Below are 20,611 nucleotides of genomic sequence, written 5' to 3' on the forward strand. Positions count from 1 at the left end.
TCTAAGTGTGGTCAAGAGTCCATCCAATTTTTGGTGGAAATCAACCACTGGAGGATCTAGAGATTCCTAGAGAAAGTACAGTAGAGTCTCACTTATCCAACACTCGCTTATCCAACGTTCTAGATTATCCAACGCATTTTTGTAGTCAATATTTTCAATACATCGTGATATTTTGGTGCTAAATTCGTAAATACAGTAATTACTACATAGCATTACTGTGTATTGAACTACTTTTTCTGTCAAATTTGTTGTATAACATGATGTTTTGGTGCTTAATTTGTAAAATCATAACCTAATTTAATGTTTAATAGGCTTTTCCTTAATCTCTCCTTATTATCCAACATATTCGCTTATCCAACGTTCTGCCGGCCTGTTTACATTGGATAAGCGAGACTCTACTGTATATTAATCAAATCTGTGAATAATCAAATCTACAAAAGGCAAATCAGCACCTACACAAGGCTGACGATGCTTCTTTTTTTGTACCAAAATTGGAACCAAATGTGATATCGCACCTCAGCAGGTTGTCTGTCTCTAAGTGAAAATTGGTCCATGAACAGTTGCCCATGCCTGGCCCGGAGCAATTTTCCAGTGTAGGTGTTTTGTCTCAAGTACTCGTGACAGATAGGTTTCAACATGACTGTCTTCTTTATCTTTATTGAAAGGATAAAGGTTCAGAGAGAGATTGCACTGAGCTTTTTCCAAGCTATTTTGACTTCAAAAGAGAGAAAAGAGGCTTCACTTGAACTTGTATCTTTTGAAATTCTGACTTTTGACAGAAAAGGGAATACTCCCCAATGGAAGAATTTTCTTGAATTCATGCTTGATATACTGGAAAGCCTTTATTCTGTCATCTGTGAATAACTGATTTATTCACTTCCATTGAGAAAGACTGTCATATGGAAACACACGTACCAATAATAAATGAGACAAGGCATCTGCCTACAAGTATAAAGCAAACCATGAAAACTTTTGGATGAAATGTGTAATGGATGCTAACAAAATTCTTCATCTTTAATGAGACAAGTGTCCTGAGACAATGAAATACTCCATCAAGAACATGGTCAACTATCCGAGGATTTTTAACAAAAAATTGTTGCAAAAAACTTGCTCCAGAGAAAGTCCAGCTGAACTCCACGGCAATGGCTTCCAGTTGGATATGCATTGGATGGGACTGTTCATTTCTGATCCCCACCACATCCTTCCCTAAATCTATATATATAAAAGAGTGATGGCATCAGGGCAGCGGACAAAACAACAAAACTACAGGCCCCCCAACCTCGAAATTTGACAACACAACCCATCATTCACGGCTCTAGGTTGATACAACAAAAAGAAAAGAAAAATAAAGTCCTAATTACAGGGAGAGGAATAATAGTTTTTATCCAATTGATGCCAGTTTGAAGACTAAGCTCCACCCACTTGGTCTCCTAGCAACCTCCTCAGCCCTGGGGACAGGCACAGTTAGGCCTCACTTAGGCCTCTTCCACAGATTATCAGATTTGAACTGGATTATATGGCAGTGTAGACTCAAGGCCCTTCCACACAGCTATATAACCCATTTAGAATCTTATATTATCTGCTTTGAACTGGATTATCTTGACTCCACACTGCCATATAATCCACTTCAGTGTGCATACTAAACATAAAGACAACCATACAACAGACATTCAATACCACCACTACCTCAACAATTTCTCACCAACACCACCAGACAACACCACAGCAACGCGTGGCCGGGCACAGGTAGTATATCATAGGATGCCTTCTGAATTTTGACTTTTCTTTTAGATAGAACAGTGTGGGGATTTTGGAAAACATTTTTATCGGCTTCATTAGAATAAATCCACAACTCAAATGCTCCCTGCCAAGTTTTAATATGATGGGAACTGCCTTTGACATTCTCAACCAATTCTGCTTGTGTTTAATGTTAAGTAAAGCAAAAATATTATGCGGGCATCCAAAGTCTCCAGTGCTTTCTCTCTTTCTTTCAAAGGAAACCAAAGATGGATTTTTGCCCCTGGAATTTCTTACTGAATCAAGAGACGGGGAGCATGCAAACACAGGGAAACTCTGCAGTGCCCATAGCACTTTATGGATGCTCATCATGCAATCCTCATTAGATTTCCCCATTAGCTTCTGCTCTTAGATTATGAGCATAAACTGACTCATAATTCCAGCTCACCAGGGAACATCGGGAGCTGTAGTTCAGGTAGCTGGGGACTAATAAGAGCCAATTCTCAGCATCCTTTTCAAATTACAGTTCCCAAGACAAGAGGAACGTGACAATTCGACTGTTAAAAAGCGACTGAGCTTGGAAAGTTACTTCTGTAGTTAATTAATTAGATTCTGAGCGACCCAGAACTAGATACACTTTGAACACCACTTTATCCAAAATGCTTTGAATCAGAAATGTTTTGGACTTCTTCATTTTAATTTTTTTTGGAATATTTGCATATACAGTAGAGTCTCACTTATCCAAGCCTCACTTATCCAAGCCTCTGGATTATCCAAGCCATTTTTGTAGTCAATGTTTTCAATATATCGTGATATTTTGTTGCTAAATTCGTAAATACAATAATTACAACATAACATTACTGCGTATTGAACTACTTTTTCTGTCAAATTTGTTGTATAACATGATGTTTTGGTGCTTAATTTGTAAAATCATAACCTGATGTTTAATAGGCTTTTCCTTAATACCTCCTTATTATCCAACATATTTGCTTATCCAACATTCTGTCGGCCCATTTATGTTGGATAAGTGAGACTCTACTGTATCTTTTGACCTATTGACTTATGGTGACCCCATGCATTTCACAAAGTTTTCTTAGGAAAGAATGGATGGTTTTGCCAGTTCCTTCCTCTGAAATTATAGCCTATGGAATTTATTGGTTGCCTTCCATCCAAGCATTAACCAGAGCTGACTCTGCGTAGCTTCCCAAATCAGATAGTATCATAGAATCATAGAATCATAGTATCTGGTGCCTTCAAGCTGCTCAGGTCCTCCTACTATTCAGTTAGGTTTTTCTTATGCCAAAAGTAATTTATTACAAGCCACTAGTTATTTTGGACTAGTCATTTCTGAAAGCAAGATACATTTATAGTCTGGATATATACAGGAAACATTGCTTTGTCTGTAGAGGAACAGAGCTTACTGTTCATTATGCTCAGGAAAATTGGAATGGCTTTCCATCAGATATAGGAAATGTGAGAAAGATGCATGAACAGTAAAGCTTAGAGGCATGGGAGTAGATGACAAAAGCTAGCATTATGGCGGCAATTCACAAATGCTAGCAAGAAAACACAAATACAAACATATGGTTTATTTATGGTTATAAGCTCCTTCGGGTTTAGAAGAAACTCACCTGTTCTTGAACCATAAATGCATGTGTATTTCTGGCACTGAATAAATACAATAATACAATGATTATGATGAAGATGATGGCATTAGTGATAATGATGATGATGATGATGTCTGCAAGCACAAAATGTATTATTTGGAATATCTTGCAGGTACAAAATAATAGCTGCAGTTACAAAAGAATAGCTGACACGGTCACATTGTTGCAGTAAACTATTATTCTCAAAGGTCTAATTTAACAGATAATGGTCCCAAAAGCCCATTCATTTGTTAAAGGTCAGAAATTTGGAGGCTTTTTTTGTTGCTTGTTTTGCTTTTTCCCAGCACTGAAAACATTTCTTATTCTTTCCAATTGTGTACACAGAGAATGGACAACCGGTTTTATAGAGTCGTTTTGAGTTGACCTTACCAACAGCTTCATCCATTTTTAACCCTGAATCGGTAAAACATTTGACCACAGTTTCATGCCCAAGACAAATACATTTATATTCCAAGGATCTATGGAGCAAACTGTTCTATACATCCATGTAACTTTTTATTTGGGGTTTTGTGCCTTGCAGAAAAATGACTTTAATGTGGAATCGACCATTCTCCATGACATTGGTGGAGAACTTCAAATCCCAAGTGGTGGATCTCCCTAGTTTAATATCAGAATCTTCTTTTTGAACCTTCACAGCATTCTTGGCAGTTGTACACCTTTTGTACAGGTTGTTTCGTACCATGAAAAGTTGAAATGATCTTCTTAGATTTATATGTAGGGATTTTTAGTCCTACTCTTTTGCCTGTGGTCCTATCTATCACTAAAATGTGCTTCCCCTTCTAAGAACATATCTGGAATTAAATTTGATTCTAAGGCTGAAACATGTCACCTGATTTTGCTCTACGATCAGCATTAGAGATTCTTTTAGTAGTGCTCCTATTATATGGGTAATCTTTCTAGTGGTGACACACTGGTTGTAGAATAATGTATTTGAATCTGCTCTCTTGTATTGAACTTTAGTTGCCAAGGACTCATTCTTTGCCTGTTGACTGATGATGTTCTGGTGCCTTTAGGATATTCCAAATCACATTTATGGTACCCTAAAGTGAAACTATCATGGGGTTTTCTTGGTAGGATTCATCCAGAGGAAGTTCGCCTTTGCCTTCCTCTAAAACTGAATGATTCTGGCTTTTTTAAGGTCACCCAGTGGGTTTCTATGCATTCACATCCTGATCTCCAGAGTCATAGTCCAACTCACAAACTAATACACTTCACATCATCTCTAGATTATCCTCCATATCAGTGGAATTTTGGACAAATACCTCATCTGACATACTCCAAAAAAGCCAGAATTGAAATGATTATTGGGTGCATCCAGACTTACTGAAAAGACTAGAAGGTCCACATTTTTGTTACCCACTTTCTGATTTTATTTTGGAGATCACCACATGGTTTGCTTATTCCAGAATAGTTTCTGACAGCTCCCAATACAATCAGATCCCCAGATTAGTTTATTATGAGACATTGCAGATTGAGTATCCTTTATTCAAAGTGTTTTGGATTTCAGTTTCCCCCCCAGATTTTGGAATACTTGTATTTGTATATACATTTACCTTGGAGATGGGACCCAAACTGAAAGATGACCTGCATTGGTGTGTCATATACACTGTATACACACAGCCTGAAGGTATTTTTTTAATGTATACAGTAGAGTCTCACTTATCCAACATAAACGGGCCAGCAGAACGTTGGATAAGTATAAATGTTGGATAATAAGGAGGGATTAAGGAAAAGCCTATTGAACATCAAATTACGTTATGATTTTACAAATTAAGCACCAAAACATCATGTTTTACAACAAATCAACAGAAAAATCAGTTCAATATACAGTAATGTTATGTAGTAATTACTGTATTTACGAATTTAGCACCAAAATGTCGCAATGTTTTGAAAACATTACAAAAACATTGACTACTAATAGGCAGACTGCGTTGAATAATACAGAATGCTGGATAAGTGAAGGTTGGATAAGCAAGACTCTATTGTAGTATTTTGAATGATGTACATGAAACCTCATGTACTCAGCCACCAGAAAACAAGCCAAGTGGACAATTTGGGATTGTGGATTATTTTGGAATTCTAGAGAAGGAACACTCAACATGTACAAAAATCAGAAAGAAGACGAACGGAGTTAGGTTGTTGTGAGTTTTCCGGGCTGTATGGCCATGTTCCAGAAGCATTCTCTCCTGACATTTTGCCCACATCTATGGCAGGCATCCTCAGAGGTTGAGGGGTTTGTTGGAAACTAAGTTTATATATCTGTGGAATATAAATTGTCGAATACAGAATTGCTGGTGGGCTTGTAATTCAACTCTGAGCAGGCTCAATGAGCTCCTGGATGATTGGGACACATTTGGAGACGGAGATGAGCAAGATGGCCATGGGATGAATAGGGATATGCTGCTGCGTGGAAGCAGTGATGGAGGAGGTGGCAAAAGGAGGGTATAGTTGGCATGGCTGTGTCTGGTTTCTCCTCACCCTTGTGCACGGCCAGCAGCGGCGCAATGGTGCTCTGGTGCCAGACGGTGATGAGCAGCGTCCAAGGAAGCACTATCAGCACGATGGCCAGGATGTCTCGTCTCTTCGGCATCTCCAGGACTGACGGGGCCCACGGCTCCTCATTACCTGGCAGTGAGAACCCCAGAGAGAGAACAACAGAGCACACGGAGAACAGAAATAAATGGGCACGAAGGAACGAGGGCAGAGAAAGAGAAAGAAAGAACAAACGAAAGAGACAGAGGCAAAGGTGAGGCAGCTCGTAGGTCTTACCAGCGCTCACAACCCACCCATTGCCCATGCAGGGTTGCAGTGCCGCCGGAGAAGACGGACAGCCTGACGTCGAGGGGGAAAGGGAGGCTTCTCCGGGGGGACGTCACGGGCGCAGCGTGGTGAGGATTTCAGGGTCCCCTTGGGATGAAGGCCTGCAAGGCAACAGAGAAAGGAACAGGCAGAAAGAGTGATTGGTTGGGTTGTCTGTTTAACCTGCTCTGGCTGCCCAGGATGTCAGAATATGGCAGTCCTAATGGCCTGGTGGCGAAGTGTGTTAAAGCACTGAGTTGCTGAACTTGCAGACCGAAAGGTAGCAGGTTCAAATCCCGGGAGCAGAGTGAGCGCCCGCTGTTAGCTCCAGCTTCTGCCAACCTAACAGTTCGAAAACATGCAAATATAGATCAATAGGTACTGCTCTGGCGGGAAGGTAACGGCGCTCCATGCAGTCATGCCGGCCACATGACCTTAGATGTGTATACGGACAACGCCGGCTCTTTGGCTTAGAACTGGAGATGAGCACCAACCCCCAGAGTCAGACATGACTGGACTTAACATCAGGGGAAACCTTTACCTTTACCTAGATGACCTTTCAAGTAGAGGGTTGCCATCTTAGGGGCTTTCAACAGAAGGTTGTCTTCTGTATGTAGGACACAGACCCACTTCCAACTTTGGACATACAATGGGGCTGATATTTTGGTCTTAGACAACAAACAGAGCAAATGTTTTGCCAGGGACCCCCCCCCCCCCTTTTTGCTCAAGATGGCATCCAATATGCCCTCCCTCCACCTTAAGTTCCCAGTCACCCACTTTGCAAAAGCTTTGTACTACAAAGGCATCACGAAATGGGGTGTTTTCCTTTACCTTGGTGACATGTAGCTCAACTCCGCCGCAAGGAAAAGAATCAGGGAAATGGCAAAGGGTAGGGTAAGAGGCAGGCCTTAACGGATGGCCAAAGAGGCCAGTGGGCTGGCTACTGACCTGCTGTGAATAGGATATAAGGCTTTAAAAATATCCTGGCAATGAGCCATATATCTCTAAGCTAGGACTGTCAAGTGTCTCTTATTATGAGAGATGCTTTTTTATTTGAGGGTTGAAAATCTTGACCCTTCTAGGGCTGGCTGTTGTGATTTACGATAAGGGTTGTCTCTTATTTGAGGTTTGGACATGTTTTCCTTTTATATAGATGCTAAAACTAATCTGGACCTTTCACGTGCAGAAAGATGTTCCTAATTTAATTTATGAATCTGGACAGTATGTTAATTTTACAGAGGAATACATAGCTATATGAACTGAAACCAATACTCTCATTTGGTTTTAATTAGAACACAAACTTCTTAATAGGTGCTTATTTCAAATGGTCAGCTCTGCCACTCATAAATTTCAATTGTCCCTCATTGTTCTTTTTTTACAATGGATTTTACTCTTATGTCCCTTGAGGAATGGAGATAAAACACACAACCTGTTTCTTTTTTTGCCACTTTCTCTCCCACTTTGCGTCTGAGACAAAACATTTATAAGAAATACTCTGGATCAGTCTTTGCTTTCAAAGCTGGTAGACTACAAGATCCATGTCTGGTTTGGGAGAGGCTCTTCTTGCTTTTTCCTTCTGAGCTCTGCTCTCCTACTTTCTAGATTTGCACCTCCTCTCTCTTTCTGTTTTCTACGCCTCAAAGCATCCAAGGCCAGAGTATATTAAACTGCCATAGAGCCTTGGCTCTGATGCTCTCATACGGCTCACACAAGATTTAAGTAGGGCCGTATTTTATCATGGGGTTATCTTGGTAAGCGGCGTACATCACTTAGTTGGCAACACAAGGGGTGGACAGTTTGCAAGCAGGGAAAAGCAGTTACGTTCCCTTGCTCTGGGGCAAAAGGAAGGAGGATAAATCAAAGCCATGGGTAATTTCCTTGTGGGTGAAGAAAGATAAAAAATATATGCAGAAGCAGAGCTCTCATCTTATGCAGCAAAGATTGGGATAGTTTTCAGACTGCAACTCTTTGGCCCCTTCCACACAGCTGAATAAAATCCCACATTATCTGCTTTGAATTGGGATATATGGCAGTGTGAACTCAGATGACTCAGTTCAAAGCAGATATTGTGGGATTTTCTGCCTTGATATTCCGGGTTATATGGCTGTGTGGAAGTAAGTAAGTAAAACTTTATTTATATACCGCTCTATCTCCCCAAGGGGACTCAGGGTGGTTTCCAATAATAAAATAACAACGTACACTACATAGCCAGCATAATAAAACACATTATTAAAATGAGATAAAACTGTACAATTAAAATAAATAATAAAAAACAGTTACAACAAACCTCGATCAAGGATACGGGAATCATTAGCCAAATATATTAGCATAGACCATTTAGAGATAAATGAATCTTATACAGTATACTAGCTTTGCCCGGCCATGCGTTGCTGTGGCTTATGCTTTCAGAGTGTTGCTCTTTATTTACTGTCCTGATTTTAGACATTATATTGTTCTGTATTATTATTAATTGCTTTGAATGCGATTTCCTACTTCTTGGCAGAATGGGGTTGGACTGGATGGCCCATGAGGTGTCTTCCAACTCTACTATTCTATGATTCTATGATTCTATATCACAGTAATTATTACATATTATATTTATAATCTTATATTATCTGCTTAGAACTGGATTATATGAGGCCCCTTCTTCACAGCTGTATAAAATGCACACTGAAGTGGATCATATGGCAGTGTGGAGTCCAGATAATCCAGTGCAAAGCAGATAATATAAGATTATAAATGGGTTATATAGCTGTGTGGAAGGGCCTTGAGTCTACACTGCCATATAATCCAGTTCAAATCTGATAATCTGTATTTTATAGGCAGTGTGAAAGAGGCCTAACTCTGCCTGTCCCCTGGGCTGAGTTAGTTGCTAGGAGACCAAGTGGGCAGAGATTAGTCCTCTAACTGGCAGCAATTGGACAAAAACAATTATTCATTTCCCTCTAATTAGGACTTTATTTTATTTTCTTTTTGTTGTATTAACCTAGAGGTGTGGATGATGGGTTGTGTTGTCAAATTTCGAGGTTGGGGGGCCTGTAGTTTTGTTGTTTTGATGGTCGCTGTGATGCCATCACTCATTTATATATATATAGATTTCAGGGCCAAAGATTGGCGGTTTATCAGAGTAGAAGGACCCCATGTCTCCTCTTGTGTTGGATGTGGATTTTGGGAGCTGCGTTTTTAAAAAACTGCTCATGAGTGTATCTACATTGTAGAATTAATGCAGTTTGAGACCACTTTCCAATGCTATGGAATCATGGGGCTACTAGTACGGTGAGGCACCAACACAGAGAGGGGTAAACGTCTTGTAAAACTCCAACTCCCATGACTCCATAGCCTTGAGCCATGGCACCTAAAGTGGTGTCAAACTGCATTCAGAATCCACACTAAAGAGTTGAGTAAAGATCCAGGGGTTTCCTCCAGGCCAGAAGCAAAGTTGATGCGAGAGAGCTGGGAAGGCAGAGAGAGGGAAGAAGTAGAGAAACTGCCAAAAATAAAAGGTAGCAATAAAGCCTCATGCTCATTAATTACTCTGTAAGCCATTACTGCCTAAAACACCCATAACTTTAATGGAGGCTATTATAAAGTATAGCAGCAAAATTGGGAAACTAATTACTGTGCAGTTATTAGAGGCAGGAAGAATAGAATGGGCAGACTTGCCTTGAAAGAGACACCGAACCAAAATGCACGAGTAATAACTTTTTTGCCCGGATTAATGCTTAACAACTGGGCTAAGGCGGGGTGAGCCATGGATCTGTCCCCATTTCCCCTGAACTCTGTCTCGAGACCACCAATTGGATGCAGGACTAAAAGATCAGAGCACAAATACCCGAGAAACCAAAATATAGACTCTATAGATGATTGATGGAGGGAGATAAATGGGTGCAGGAGAGAAGATGCCATGTTTCCTGCCGTTCCGGGACCGGGGATGGGTTTAGGAGGAAACGGTTGCCAGGTGGCATCTTAAATTAGGGTATGATTAACATTTCATGGAAACTAAGCTGTTTGCCTTCCACCAGAATGACAAGAGGAAGGGGCAAGCGGATCATCAGGAGCAACGCCCTCTGCCCCCCTCTGCCCCCCAGGCCTGCTTCCCTAATTTTATCTCCCAGATGGCACTGCATTCTGTTCTTGGCTGCATTCCTGGCACTTCATCTCCCACTCTGTGTCATGGCTTGCCTCTCTATCCAAAAAAAGAAGTTAACCAGTACTATCCACTTTTCTGAGGAGCCCTCGGTGGTGCAGTGAGTTGAACCCTTGTGCCGGCAGGACTGATGACTTGAAGGTTGGGTCGCTGACCTGTTCGTATCCAACCCAGGAAGAGTGTGTATGAGCTCCTTCTATCAGCTCCAGTTCCATGCTAGGATATGAGACAAACCTCCCACAAGGAGGGTAAAAAACATCAAAACATCCGGGCATCCCCTGGGCAACGTCCTTGCAGATGGCCAATTCTCTTACACCAGAAGCGACTTGCAGTTTGTCAAGTCACTCCTGACATGGAAAAAAAATGACTTTTCTGCAGTAGTCTGCAGTTTGGGAATTTTAGACTTGATCTAGAATCCCCAACTTCCAGAATCCTTCAGTCAGCATGGCCCAGCTCTGTCCAGGACTTGATGGTTATCACTACCTCACTTTAGAATTGGACTCTACAACTCTCTTTTCTTCTTTTCCGTCTGCTTAAATTCCGCAACATCACAGTATTATCGTGACTGCATGTTTTGTGCAGTGGAAGTGGGTGAACATTTATTCCTTATGTGCCATGTCTGCACTCAGTTGAAGGTTGAAGAGACAGAGCTGATCCTATGACAGAATTATACATTGGCGTGATGCATACAGATGTGCATTACACATTGCGCACAGCACTGCAACGTGAAATGTGCAAAGGATTGTGCAGTGGCGATGCACATCTGCATGTGCTGTGTTCCATATCCATGGGTACTGGTGCCATGTGGCATCCTTCCACATGGCATTTGATTGCGTAATTGGTTGTGCAATCGTGCCATTTGCTAATGAGGTGGCACCACACAACTTCTTCTTAACTCAATGACAGTAAAATTACCCTCTGTCTCCTTGATGTAGGATCTCAGCTGTAGGTATATTTAAAGTACATTAATTAAAAAGAACACCTGGAATTGTTTGCAAAACTATTTACTTGGGAAAAAGAGAGGAAATGAAGTAAGACAACTTTCAGATTTAGGTCTAGAGGACCCTGCCAGACTCACCTCTGCTTCAGAATTGGATCTTGCCAGATACCTGCTCTGAATTGAGAATTATGTCTGACTTTCAGCCAGGCTGGACTTTGATTTATTATAAAAATGAAGGGATGGATCCATGAGGATCAACTCCATTTGGCTGACCAGGAAAAGGAACTGTCCAACGTGCTGAATTTTGCGTGTTAGTCTGTGGTGTCCAACCTTTGGTTCTCTGGGTGTTTTGGATTACATTCCCAGAATTCCTGACCATTGGACAAGCTGGCTAGTGTTTCTGGGAACTGGAGTCCCAAAGGTTGGACACCACTGGTTTAACTGAATCCATTGAGAGGAATTGACCAAGGTGCTGAATGCTTCAAACCTAACAAGCTCCCAAGGGCCTCAGTTTTGACCCTGATATCCAATCCCATTGTGCTTTTTCTTCTCATGTTGGGAAAGTCCTATCACTACTATTCCCTCAAATACTTTTTCATAGAGGTTTTTCACTTCTGTTTGTTATTTACTTTTAAGCATGGAGTAGTCTAAAGGGTGGGGAGCAGCAGGGGGAATCCTTACTAACTCCCTCTCGATCTATTTTAAACATTTATTAATAACTCTGTTAAATATAACACAAGAGCAAGCATTGTCTTGCCTTTTGTGAAATGCGTCTTGCAGACAAAACCAGGAAGCAATAAGCCAAAAGATGCAAAGAGAGATGGAAAGACAGAATGAAACCAGCTTGTCTTTTGGGACTTTTATAAATTCCCGGCAAGAAAGCAGACCCCAAGATAACTTGTAAAAAAGTCTTTTTTGGACTAAAGCCCCCAGGATCCCCCAAACCATTGGCTGGAGCGTTCTGAGATTGTAGTCCTCCCCATTTCTGAGTGCCAGGTTACCTTCACAGGTTTGCTTTTTCTCTCCTCAAATCATAACGACACTCCCTCCTTAGTCCTTAGCTTACTTCAGTTCCTGCAAATGGTGTTCAATGTGCAAAATCTGTGTTTCTTAATCAGGAGGTGAAGGTGACATCACACCCTTCCCAAAGGCTCAGGCAAAAGCAAACTGTGGCAGCGTCTCTTACATTATCTGTTTATTTATTGGGTTGTTGTATGTTTTTCGGGCTGTATGGCAATGTTCCAGAAGTATTCTCTCCTGACGTTTTGCCCACATCTATGGCAGACATCCTCAGAGGTTGTGAGGTATGGAGAAAACTAAGTAAAGAGATAAATATATATCTGTGAAATGTCTAGGGTGAGAGAGGCCAGTGTGAATGTTGTTAATCACCTTAATTAGCATTGAAAAGCTTATCTGCTGTCGTCTTCCTGCCTCCGGGGCATCCTTTGTTTAGAGTCGTTAACTGCCTTTGGTTGATTCATGTCTGGAATTCCTCTATTTTCAGAGTGTTGCTTTTTTTTTTTTTTTACTGTTCTGATTTTTTAGTTTTTTTAATATTGGTAGCCAGATTTTGTTCATTTTCATGGTTTCCTCTTTCTGTTGAAGTTGTCCTCATGCTTGTGAATTTCAATGGCTTCTCTCATGTAGTCTGACATGATAGTTGTTGGAGTGGTCAAGCATTTATTTATTACTTATTTATTATTTATTTACTCTATTTATACCCCGCAAAGGTGGCTTACATAGACGCAATTATTCAATGCCTTAAAAACATATACAAAAAATTAAAATTAAATTAGATTAAAATCAGGCATATTAAACATTTAAAACATTACATTACATAAAGAATCATGCCATCCAGTCATAGTCCAGATCTGTCATTGCACTGCCCTAGTCACTAAAAGGCTGATCCCACAGCCAAGATTTTACCTTTCTTTTAAAGACTAGGAGGGAGGAGGCTGATTTAATGTCACTGGAGAAGGAGTTTCATAGCTGAGGGGCCACCACTGAGAAGGCCCTGTCTCTCATTTCCACCAGTCGTGCCTGCGAAGGAGGTGGGACCGAGAGCAGGGCCTTCCCGGATGATCTTAATCTCCAAGATGGTTCATAGGGATAGATACGTTCGGACAGGTAAGCTGAGCCAGAACTGTTTAGGGCAGAGGTCCTCAAACTTTTTAAGTGGAGGGTCAGTTCATGGTCCCTCAGATTGCTGAAGGGCCAAATTATCATTTGAAAAAAATACGAACAAATCCCTATGCACACTGCACATGTCTTATTTGTAATGCAAAAAACCCCCCCAACAACAATTATTTATTTATTTATTTACTACATTTATACCCCACCCTCTCTCACCCCGAAGGGGACTTAGAGTGGCTTACAAGTTGTATGTACATACAATATATTATGTTATTAGCATAGCACAATATTAGCATTATATATTACTATCTGGTACTATACTATACATTTAATATATAATATATAATTAATAACATCATATTATACAATATTATTATATTGTATTATTATTATTAGCCGCCCTGAGTCCCCTATTGAGTGAGAAGGGCGGGGTAGAAATACTGTAATAAATAAATAAATATTATATTGTATTACATTATAATATTATTATCAATATTATATATATACACAATATATCATATTATTACCATAGCACAATATTAGTAAATGAAAGAACAATATAATATTTAAAAATAAAAACAATTTTAACCAACATACTGTAAACCTATAAGGATTTCATTGGGAAGTGTGGGCCTGCTTCTGCCCAAAGAGATAGTCAAGTTAATTAGGATTGTTGTTGTGTGCCTTCAAGTCATTTCAGACTTTGGGTGAGCCTAAATCTAAAACTGAGGGCGGGGGCCAGGTCAATGATCTTGGAGGGCCGCATCCGGCCCCCGGGCCTTAGTTTGGGGACCCCTGGTTTAGGGCTTTATAAGCTAAAGCTAGCACTTTGAATTGTGCTAAGTAACAGACTGGTAACCAGTGGAGATGGTACAACAGGGGACTTGGATGCTCCTTGTATGCTACTCCGTTGGACCATTTGGAGCTTCCGAACAGTCTTCAAAGGCAACCTCATGTAGAGCGCATTGCAGTAATCTATTCAGGATGTAACCAGAGCATGGACCACCGTGGCCAAGTCTGACTTCCCAAAGTACGGGCGCAACTGGCGTACAAGTTTTAATTGTGCAAAAAGCTCCTCTGGCCACGGCTGACACTTAGGGTTCCAGACTCAGCGATGAATCCAGGATCACTCCCAAAAAGCAAACCTGTGTGTTCTTCCTTGTTAAAAAGTTTTGCTGTCTTGATCACACTCTGGTGTCCTAGTTTCCATCTGAAATGTTGGCATGTGTGGCAGAGTCATTCCAAAGCTGACCGAGGTCTTTAGGTTAGATTTTCCATCACTGCCAGAGACTGGAAGACCTATCTCTTTGGAGAACTGTTTATTTGCCCATTTAGCCTTGCCTTCTCCTCCCTCTTTTTCATACTACAATCACCAGCCATCAGACATCCAATTTCACGATCACAACCTGCTTTTCAGCAAAGATTTACCAAAGCAGCTTAGTATTCAGAAATTGTGGAAGTGAGTGAAACAGTGCTGTCATATGATTTAGCAGTGGTACAGCAATACTGCCATAAGCTATAAACATTCGCAGTTCTTAAATAAATAAATTTTTAAAAGAAAAGGAAAATACTTTGGGGCTGTGTTCCCAGAGTGCTGTTAAAGGAGGTAATGTTGTATTGAACTTCTAAAAGAAGAGACGCCAGAAATAATAGCTAGAAGCTCCTATTTGTTCCAATGATTTGACACTTCCTTTAATATCTTTGTAAAAAGAAAGGCATCTAAATTTGGCAATGGGAGGAGGTAACAAGCAGACTTCAAGCTCTTGGTACCTATTATTTCTCCCGACGATCCAGAAATATATTAAGTGGAGCCTGCTGCAAAACCCATACGTTTAGAAATAAAAGCATCGAAACACAGGCATTTGTTTTTGAGTAGATGAATAGAATTCCACGCATGAAAATCCATCTGATTTTTTTGATGATACATGGAGGCATTAAATTAATGAGGGATCAGAGAGGAAGCAATGTAAAATTACAGTCATCCAAAGAAACAGTGTGGTTTAGACTACAATCCTGGAGATCAAGGTTCAAATTTGTTAAGAAATCTCATGATCTGTATATGCAAATATTTCAAAATATGAAGAAATCCAAAAAGGATGTTTAACCTGTATTGGACTGCCCTGTCAATTTGGAAGATCTAGTCCATTGGGTAATTTCCATTTCTGGAATAAAAGCACCATTCAAACATAAACCTCCAAATGTTACTGCTTGCAAATATGTCTCCCATTCCATTATGGTGAGTATTTAGTGAGTGTTGAACAATTTGCTCTTAAATTGAATTCACTGAATGTTCGCTCTCAATTTTCACAACGATTAATATCAATCGCCAGGTATTTGGAGGCACAGAGGAGTCACGGTAGTTAATTGTGTGCCAGTATAATGAATATTGAAGAATAAATTGCTCCTTCATAATGCAAACATAATCCAGTTGGGAGCAAAGCATGCTAATATGTCGGCAGCAAAATCTCCATCTTCAAATTCATGGCAAATTGAAAGAGCACTGAATTTTTTTGGGAGCTTTTGGAGATAGGAATCAGAGTGAGATCTGCAGTAGAGTTGGCATCAATTTTCCCTCTTGAAAGCTCTGACTAAAACCCAAAGCCAATTCTCCACCTTTCTGACATAAATGCTACAAATGACTGATGTAAATGCTCGCTTGTATATTTTATATCCTACATTCCTATGACTTAGGAGTTAATGGAGTGTCAGCATGGTTGGTCCTGCTTTGCTATTACTTCACTAAGAGACATACCCGTATATACTCGAGTATAAGCCGACCCGAATATAAGCCAAGGCACCTAATTTTACCACAAAAAACTGGGAAAACATTGACTCCAGTATAAGCCAAGGGTGGTAAATTTCAGAAATAAAAATAGATACCAATAAAATTACATTAATTGAGGCATCAGTAGGTTAAATGTTTTTGAATATTTACATAAAGCTCAAATTTAAGATAAGACTGTTCAACTCTGATCAAATCATTATTCTCATCTTCTTCAATGTAAATGTGCTTATGTATCCTTTTAATAATAATAGAGTAAAATAATACATGTAATAATAATAATAATAATAATAATAATAATAATAATAATAAATAATACAGGAAAATAATACAAGTAATAATAAACAGAGCCCGGGCTGTGGTGCAGGCAGGAGAGCAAGCCAGCTGCAATTAACTGCAATGAATCACTCTGACCAGGAGGTCATGAGTTCGAGGCCCGCTCAGAGCCTATGTTTGTTTGTCTTTGTTCTATGTTAAAAGGCATTGAATGTTTGCCTATATGTGTAATGTGATCCGCCCTGAGTCCCCTTCGGGGTGAGAAGGGTGGAATATAAATGCTGTAAATAAATAAATAAATAAAATAATAAATGCAATAATAATAATAAGATCAGAGTGAAATAATAAATGTAATAATAATAATAATAATAATAATAATAATAATAATAGAGTAAAATAAATGTAATAGTAGCAACAATAATAAAGAAAAATAATAAATGTAATAATACCAATAATAATAGAGAAAATAATAAATGTACCATATATTCTCGAGTATAAGCTGACCCAAATATAAGACAACCAGGACCCTCACCTGAGTATAAGCCGAGGGGTTTTTCTTCAGTCTTAAAAAAAGGGCTGAAAAACTAGGTTTATACTCGAGTATATACAGTATATTTCGGAGTTTAAAAGGCATGTGTCCCACTGTAGAGCAACTATAAGGAATATTATCTCAGGATAAAAATAAAGGTGACTTCAGAGGAAACATTTGCCACGATTGTTTCCAAAGCTCTGCACTACTACACCTTGGAGTGAATGGATTCTCCTTTGAAGGTCTTTAAATAGAAATTGAATGGTCATCCTTTGGAAGTGCTTTGGCTGTACATAGCAGGGACTTGGATTAGACTATTCTTTCGGTTGTTTTTGATTCTGTTGTTCTAAGATAATTCATTGCTTTCCTTCTCAGGTCATGTGTCACCACTTCTGAGATTGTGCCACTCTTTTCCTTCCTCTTCCCTATCCATCATTATTAATATCCTACCTTATTTTCAAATTAGGACTCAAGGCAGTTTACAAAAAAAATAATAAAAAATACAATAACATATAGTTAGCAGAATGATTATTTTTGTGGGGAGCAACATCTCCAGATCTCCTCTGTGGTTACACCCTGGTTGCACTTGAGTAAGAGACTCTGATGTGGAGAGAAAGAGGCATTTCCTTAACCACGAGAAGCAAATCCTTCCCTTCTCTCAGCACACAATGAAGGATCGCTTGCTTAGCATAATTGCAAAGGGAGTAACAGAGAGGGACGACCTCTTTCCAAAGTCACTAATGGGGCCAAGGGAGCACCAACTGATTCTTCCTTGCCAGGGCAGGAAGGGCAAGGCAGGCAGGAAGGAAACTGCTCCATATTAATTTATCCTTTTTTGCCACAATCAATCGCAGGATGATTGTGCTCCAGTCCATTACTGAAGACCCTTTTCTCACATGCTCACTGTTGTTGGCATGAGATAAAGGCAGGTTGCAGTGGGGTGTCTTTTCTTGAAACAAATTCTGGCAGTGGAGAAACTGGCTGTCTTTTGAGTTGCCCAGAAACAATGCCCAGCTTTAGGCTAATCCTTTCTTTCTCTATTATCTCTGACTCCCATATCTGCAGGGATACGTTTCTGGCTGGACCATGGTTATGTGAAGCTGTTCAAGGACCTACAGATTCCTAAAGATGTGTCTTTTCTTCCAACACAGTTCTATGGTTACATCTGGATGCTATAGAATTGCCTGGAGGACCTAGAAAGAGCCTATAGATACCATTTCCCCCATAGGCAAGGGTAAGTGAAACTTCAAATATGAGTTCCATGGTTATAGAGGACTTCTTGTACTCAAGCTACAAATTGGCATGAAAGTAAGTGTGCTAAGGAATACTGGTGGGCTGAAATCTGTGTCCCAACCTATAGTAGCATTGAATCATAGAACTTTAGCATTCAAACTTTTTTTTTTCATGTCAGGAGCAACTTGAGTTGATTCTGGAGTGAGAGAATTGGCCGTCTGCAAGGACGTTGCCCAGGGGACGCCCGGATGTTTTGATGTTTTTACCATCCTTGTGGGAGGCTTCTCTCATGTCCCCGCATGGAGCTGGAGCTGATAGAGGGAGCTCATCCGCACTCTCCCCGGGTGGGATTCGAACCTGGCAGCTTTCAGGTCAGCAACCCAACCTTCAAGTCATGAGGCTTTAGTCCACTATGCCATCGGGGGCGTAGTGGACTAAAACTGACCACAATACCCACAAGTCTTATCTACTGCCATGGAAGAATACATAACTGAGAGATGCTTATCCAGCAAAAACACAGAGTTTGTCACAGTCCAAGGTTGTTCATTCCATTGCTGCTCTTACTGTCAAGCTGTTCGGCTTAACGTTTAAGTGGAATCTTTTCTCTTGTAATTTGAACCCACTGGTTCATGTTCTACTTGTCTCTAGAGCTGCAGAAAACAAGCTGGCTCTGCCTTCTACGTGACATCCGTTTAGATATTTAAAGATAGCTATCATGTCACATCTCAGTCTTCTGCTCTCTGCTGAACATACCCAGCTCCCTAAGTTGGGAAGAGGAGATATATCATACACATAGAAGACACCGATTCACAGAGAACTCACATGTGTGTACGGATGCAAAATTAAAAAATAGGTACTCATCACCGTAATGCAATATATCTCACCACAGTGGAGGAAAACTGGATAATCTATGTGCATTCTTACCTGAGGCCAACAGCCAACGAGCAACTTCAAGGTCTCAGCTTTATTATCTTTCAACTGGACTTGGGATCTTAAAAGTAGTCATCCTTAGTCTTTTGTCCTTCAGATGCTGTGGATGTCCATCCCCAGAAACCACAGCCAGTATGGTTAATTCAGAGAGCCGACATCCTAAACATCTAAAGAGGCAAAGACTGAGAACCGCTGACATACCTGGCACTTTCTGATAGAAGACTGTTCTTTTAAAAGTAGGACAACTGAACGTTCTCTTGGGTCATGCCCTGATATAACTTTCTATATATATCTATATATATAAAAGGGTAATGAAATTTCGGCCTAGGACAAAACAACAAAACTAAACACTCCACAACCTTGAAAATTGACAACACAACCCCTCATCCACGCCTCTACGTTCATACAACAAAAAGAAAAGAAAAATAAAGTCCTAATTAGAGGGAGAGGAATAATTGTTTTTATCTAATTGCTGCCAGTTAGAAGGCTAAACTCTGCCCACTTGGTCTCCTAGTAACCCACTCAGCCCAGGGGACAGGCAGAAGCTTGGAAACATGCAAATGTGAGTAGATCAATAGGTACTGCTCCGGCGGGAAGGTAACAGCGCTCCATGCAGTCATGCCGGTCACATGACCTTGGAGATGTCTACGGACAACGCTAGCTCTTCGGCTTAGAAATGAAGATGAGCACCAACCCCCAGAGTCAGACATGACTGGACTTAATGTCAGGGGAAAACCTTTACCCTTGCCCTTAACTACCACCAATTCCTCAATACTTTATTTCCCATACCACCATACTTCGCCACAGCAACGCGTGGCCGGGCACAGCTAGTATATAGATATAACAGCACCCAAATGCAGGCTGGAGATGCTCGCTACTGTAGGAAGATGGTGGCTAGGGGTTCCCACGTCCATAGGGCTTCTACTCCAGGTTTCAATCTGATCTTTAAGGGAACTGTCCAAGGTAAAGAACCTATTTTAGGATTTGGGCCCTGTATTTCAGATGGAACTGAAATATAGAGTGGATTTACCATTGTACTGATATGGGGGGTAATTAGAGTCTGAAACAAACATCAGGTTATGCAAACTGAGATGTGATTCAGTAAGAAAAACCCCTATCAAATGTGCATATAACCAACAGACAATATATCAACACTGGAGTTACAACAGTTTGTCCTGGATTGCCTTTTGTGGATTTGCAGTGTAGCAGATTCTTTGTCGATGAGAAATTCTCTAGAGGAGAATTCAAAATGTTTTACTAACTTCCAAGTCCCAGGATTCCATAGGAGGGATCTGTGACATTTAAAATGATCTCAAACAGGTCTTTCCGTCTCATGTGTATACACTCATAATGTGCCAGTGATTGAGAAATGCATTGTACTGATGAGTGCAAAATCTCTGCTTTGAAATGAGAAAAGTGATGTGCAATTAAACTAATT

General features: G+C 40.3%; 1 protein-coding gene across 5 annotated transcripts in view; it reads right to left on the reverse strand.

The window, feature by feature from the left end:
- b3gat1 (beta-1,3-glucuronyltransferase 1) overlaps window positions 1-20,611 on the reverse strand; it is a 62,261-nt gene that overhangs the window by 15,534 nt on the left and 26,116 nt on the right. For 2 of the 5 annotated variants that reach the window (XM_062961470.1, XM_008119523.3), the window contains exons 2-3: window positions 6,174-6,325; window positions 5,883-6,029 (exon numbers count right to left, since the gene is read on the reverse strand). In XM_062961470.1, coding sequence (XP_062817540.1) covers window positions 5,883-6,029; window positions 6,174-6,201 — 175 coding nt within the window. In that variant the 5' untranslated portion in view covers window positions 6,202-6,325. The remainder of the gene's footprint in view (window positions 1-5,882; window positions 6,030-6,173; window positions 6,326-20,611) is intronic. The other 3 variants (XM_062961472.1, XM_062961471.1, XM_003226628.4) reach the window with 2 other exon arrangements.

Source organism: Anolis carolinensis, unplaced genomic scaffold (genome assembly GCF_035594765.1).
Source record: "Anolis carolinensis isolate JA03-04 unplaced genomic scaffold, rAnoCar3.1.pri scaffold_8, whole genome shotgun sequence".
Lineage (NCBI taxonomy): Eukaryota > Metazoa > Chordata > Lepidosauria > Squamata > Dactyloidae > Anolis > Anolis carolinensis.